Source organism: Arachis ipaensis, chromosome B06, assembly GCF_000816755.2.
Source record: "Arachis ipaensis cultivar K30076 chromosome B06, Araip1.1, whole genome shotgun sequence".
NCBI classification, from domain to species: Eukaryota; Viridiplantae; Streptophyta; class Magnoliopsida; order Fabales; family Fabaceae; genus Arachis; species Arachis ipaensis.
This window is the reverse complement of record NC_029790.2, coordinates 129,285,740-129,290,717: the sequence shown is the minus strand read 5'-3', so window position 1 is coordinate 129,290,717 and position 4,978 is coordinate 129,285,740. Positions and strand designations below refer to the sequence as shown.

The window sequence follows — 4,978 nt, the reverse complement described above, 5'->3', positions numbered from 1 at the left end:
AACTGACTTATCCATTAAATCTAAATATTTATAGCAACATTTAAATAAATATTTAGAAGATATACAAAAAAATTCAAAGCAAAATTTGATCTCTAAATTTTTTTTTATTTTTCAAAAAAATGTGATCATTCACAATTAAATTTTTGAGATAAAGACAAATAGGTCATTGACCTTTTGATCCGCGGGACATTTAAGTCCTCGAGAATTTGAAAACACATTTAAATATTTGACCTTTTCAAAACCTGGACATATCGATTCCTCATGTTCACTTAGGTCTGTCAGACCCAACGGAAAAATCAAATGTGACTCCCATTTTACTGACCTAGTTGATACGAATGCACACATGAGATAGTTTTTAAAATGGGACAAATCATACGCAGGGATTGATGTGTCCAGATTTTGAAAAAGTCAGGGATTTAAATATATTTTTAAAATTTTCAGGGACTTAAATGTCCGCATACCAAAAAGTCATTGATCGATTTGTCCTTTCCTCAATTTTTTTGTTTAAAAATTCACTTAACAAAAAATTATCAAATTTTAAGTATCAAAAGATCTTATTTTCCTAATAATGATTTAAAAAATTTGATGTCTAAAGTCATTTTTTTAGAATATATTTAATATCTAGTTCTTTTGTCATGTTTTTAAATCTTTCAGGGACTTATTTGTCGTTAGCATCTTTTTGGGTTTGTTTTGTAAGCGATGCAAACTTTCGGGTACCATTTTGATAGTTTACTCCTTTGGAATATTAGTAAAAGACTAACATGATTGATAGGAAATTAAAAACACTGCCAAGTGTCAGAAACATGAATTGAAAGGATTGTTGTACTTTTACAAAATTTAACATTAATTTACATTTTCGACAGCATGCCAAAGGTCTTTAACGAAAGAAAACTTGTGCTATTTCAATGCAGTGCCAATAAGCGCATGCAATAATAACGAAATACTCATGGATCAAAAACGAAAGAGAAAGAGATCATTTATAAGACGTTCTTACCGTATTTCCAGCATTACCAACCAACTCTGCCATTTCCTCGGATCTTATGTCTTGTCCACGTTCATCCAACATCACAACCTGTTAGTGCAGGTGTGTTGCAAACGAAACCTAGTTAGCAGGGGAAACAAGCCCAGTTTCTTGCTATAAAACATATATAAATCTGTGACTCTCACTGTATCTTGAAAATAGGAACTGCAAGCATGTTCTGACTTCCAAGCAAGGAACAAACATAAGGGAATGGCATTACGTGTTTGTTGCATTGGAACAATGTCAATCGTAGTATATATGAGATTGAAATACAACAAAAATTTATGATTTACATGGAAACATGCTTTGAGTTAAAGGTGTGGTGTAGTCCATTGGTGTAACACTATCCCTAGCAGGAGACAAACCTGGATCAAATTTCTATTTCCAAAGTCATCAATAAGTTCATGAAAACCATTAGCAATTTCATCAATGACATTAGCACCAACATCTACATTTAACTTTAGTTTGAATACATTGTGAGATCAACAAAAGACACTAAGCTTGAGTACTGTACAAACATATTACAAAAAATCTATAATTAGGGTATAATTTAGACTCCAAAGTGGGGCAAGGAGGAGAAAAAAGACAAACAATTCAAGTAAGCTTCAAAATTAAAGGTGTGTTTGTTTTGCCTTATTTTTATCTTTTTGGAGTTGCAAAGTCACTCGTTTTAAAACCTAAAACAAGCATGGCCTAAATTGCAGAACGTAAGGAAGTATCATAAGCAAACAGTATACAGTCTCAACCTGAAACCAATGCCGTATGAAATTTGATTTACTATCATCATGTCAAGTAGGAACAGAATACAATTTCAAGTATTATTGTAATTTCAAGTAGGATGACAAAAATATTATTATAATTTCAATTCATGCATGTTGAAAGACTATACCCAATCATCAGACCTTATATGGTTCATCATTGCTGCATCTTCGTCATCAACCTGAGCACGTTGATCACTGCAATGCAAACCAAATTCCACTTTTTCCATTAGGCATCAATGAAAATTTCAAGCTTCTTGTACCTAGAAGACAAGAGGTTTCAGCATGCATGCATATATTCACAATGCACCTATGTATCTCAGAGCCTAAGATACTCAATAGACACAGAAGTACCAAACATCATACAATATTGACACAAGGAAAATGCTGAATTTTGATAAGAGAAAACACAGATACAACATACATATAATCAAAATTTTAAAGATTATATATACATACAAATAAGTTCCATCTCAGGCTTATTTTCTTATATCACTATTAAAATTAATTACAAACTTAAAACAAATTCTAATGTGTAATTTCCTTTTCAAAATCCAATGACCCTCTCTATTTGTTTTCTATCATGTAGCTGAGAAAACCAATTTCTAGACTTAACCGCACATGGTTGCGTCATGAGCAAAATCTGCATGACAAAGTCCTGAGCAAATTTTCATCGGCGTGTTCTATCATTTAACCTTCTACAGAGTAAAACATGCATGTGAAATTTTGACACGAGAGAAACACAACATCGAAATGATTGTAGTAATGCGCTAGATGCAAATTCGAAAAAACAAAATTAGTCATTTCATTAGCTCGACAGAAAATGAAACTTGATATACCCCTGGGCCTATCAGATGATTGAGTTAGCAACCTATTCAAATAGGTCGTACCAAAATTGTTCAACTAAAAATAATAGAGCGGAGAATTCACCGTGCATTTCTAGGGTTTGGCCGAATTTGAACATCTTCAAAACTGCAATAATACTTTATCTTTTCAGCATACTCATCAATCATGAGTTGGAGCTCCCGTGATCGCTTCTTCCCCACTGATAATACACGTATGGGAACTGCTCTCTATAAAAACCAATTTTTTTTATTTTTTATTTTCTAAACAAAAATAGCATCATTACTATTTCAAGATATGAAGGGATTCACGAGATGCAACTTCGAGACAAAATTGAACATTTTAAAATTTCAAAGACCAAATTAACTTGAGGTACTAAAATGAGCATTTAGGCCATAATCAATTGGTAACTGATGGTAAAAGTAATTGAGAGAGGGAGAATTGTTACCACAGATTGAGCGGCGTATTTGCATTTTGTAGCTGAAAAATGTTTGGAATAAGAAGAATTAAAGAGTGCGGGATTTTGGAAGATTGGGGATGCAAGAATTAGTGATATTTAGGGAATAATAAGAACCTTGAAAAGGATTCGAATGCGCTGAATTGAGGTACACTGCGGTGGCCATGGCGAACAGAAGGAGGAGACGAAACAGTGCAAAACGCACAGCGCAAATGCGTGATTTGAACCGTGTTTCTTTGAAAGAGGATATCTATTGTGGAAAGTTACCGGTATTTTGGAAAATTTAAAAAAAAAATATGTTGTGGCATATTTTTGTTATAAAATAACTAAATAAATAAATAAGGAAGAGGTAATATAAAATAAAATATAAATAGAAGACTCTAATATTAATATAAGTAACTTGATAAAATACTTTATCTATTTATATGCAGTAACATAAAGATAGATAAAGAGAAATTATTAATAGTGTATAAAGAGAGAAGATAATTTTATTGTTGTAAAGAGGAAGAGAAAGAGAAGTATTTGTTATTGCTGTGTGTAATATTGACGGAGGCTTAACCTCCTTTTATAGGCATAATGAAGGAAAATTTTCAACCTTCATTAATGTACATTCTTTCTTGGTAAAATGAGAACTGAGTCATTCAGCCATGATATTAATGGGCATCCATATCTATTGTGTTTATCACAACACTCCCCCTTTGATGACCATTCGGATTATTGCCTCGTTAAAACCTTACTAAAGAAAAATTCAGTGGGAAAAAAAACCTTAGTGAAGGAAAAAGAGTACAATATCCTTTGTGATGGGGACTGCCTCATTAAAAACCTTGTCAAAAAAAACCCAATGGGAAAAAAAACCTTGACCAAGGAAAAAAGAGTACAGTCTCCCCCTCTTGCTGACATTATTTAATGTCTCGAAATCGGCGCATCCCAATCTCATGTACCAGTCTTTCAAAGGAGGATTTCGGGAGTGACTTTGTGAATAAATCTGCCAGATTGTCACTTGAACGGATCTGTTGGACATCAATTGTCCCTTATTTTGAAGGTCATGAGTGAAGAAGAATTTGGGAGAAATATGCTTTGTTCTATCGCCTTTGATGTATCCGCCTTTAAGTTGAGCAATACATGTTGCAGTATCTTCAAACAGGATAGTTGGAGCTATCTTATGATCAATCAGTCCACATGATGACAGAATGTATTGGATCAGACTCCTCAGCCAAAAACACTCGCGACTAGTTTCATGAATCGCCAGTATTTCGGCATGATTAGAGGATGTTGCAGCAATCGTCTGTTTCGTGGACCTCCATGATATAGCTATTCCACCATATGTAAACAGGTATCCTGTTTGAGATCTCCCTTTATGTGGATCAGACAAGTATCCGGCATCTGCATAACCAACTAGTTGTGACTTGGATCCATAGGGATAAAACAATCCCATATCAACCGTCCCATGAAGATATCGAAAGATTTGTTTGATTCCACTCCAATGTCTTCTGGTTGGAGAGGAACTATATCTTGCTAGTAAATTCACAGCAAATGATATATCGGGTCGTGTATTATTAGCAAGATACATTAGTGCTCCAATGGTACTAAGATATGGTACTTCAGGACCAATGATATCTTCATTCTCTTCTTTGGGACGGAATTGATCCTTTTCCACATCCAAAGATCTTACGATCATTGGTGTACTTAATGGATGTGACTTATCCATATAAAATCTCTTCAAGATCTTTTCTGTGTATGTTGTTTGATGAATAAAGATCCCACTTTTTATATGCTCGATCTGCAGGCCGAGACAAAATTTAGTTCTTCCAAGATCTTTCATCTCAAACTCTTCTTTTAAAGTTTTTATAATTGTTGGAATCTCTTCAGGAGTCCCGATGATATTTAAATCATCAACGT

The 4,978-nt window shown here is 33.7% G+C and overlaps 1 protein-coding gene across 1 annotated transcript in view; it reads right to left on the bottom strand.

Moving 5' to 3' along the window:
• Positions 1–3,337, bottom strand: part of LOC107605144 (putative RNA methyltransferase At5g10620) — a 5,038-nt gene extending 1,701 nt beyond the window's left edge. The window contains exons 1-5 of the mRNA XM_016306910.2: positions 3,197–3,337; positions 3,071–3,102; positions 2,710–2,852; positions 1,911–1,977; positions 995–1,072 (exon numbers count right to left, since the gene is read on the bottom strand). Of these exons, the coding sequence (XP_016162396.1) occupies positions 995–1,072; positions 1,911–1,977; positions 2,710–2,852; positions 3,071–3,102; positions 3,197–3,245 (369 nt within the window). The 5' untranslated portion in view covers positions 3,246–3,337. The remainder of the gene's footprint in view (positions 1–994; positions 1,073–1,910; positions 1,978–2,709; positions 2,853–3,070; positions 3,103–3,196) is intronic.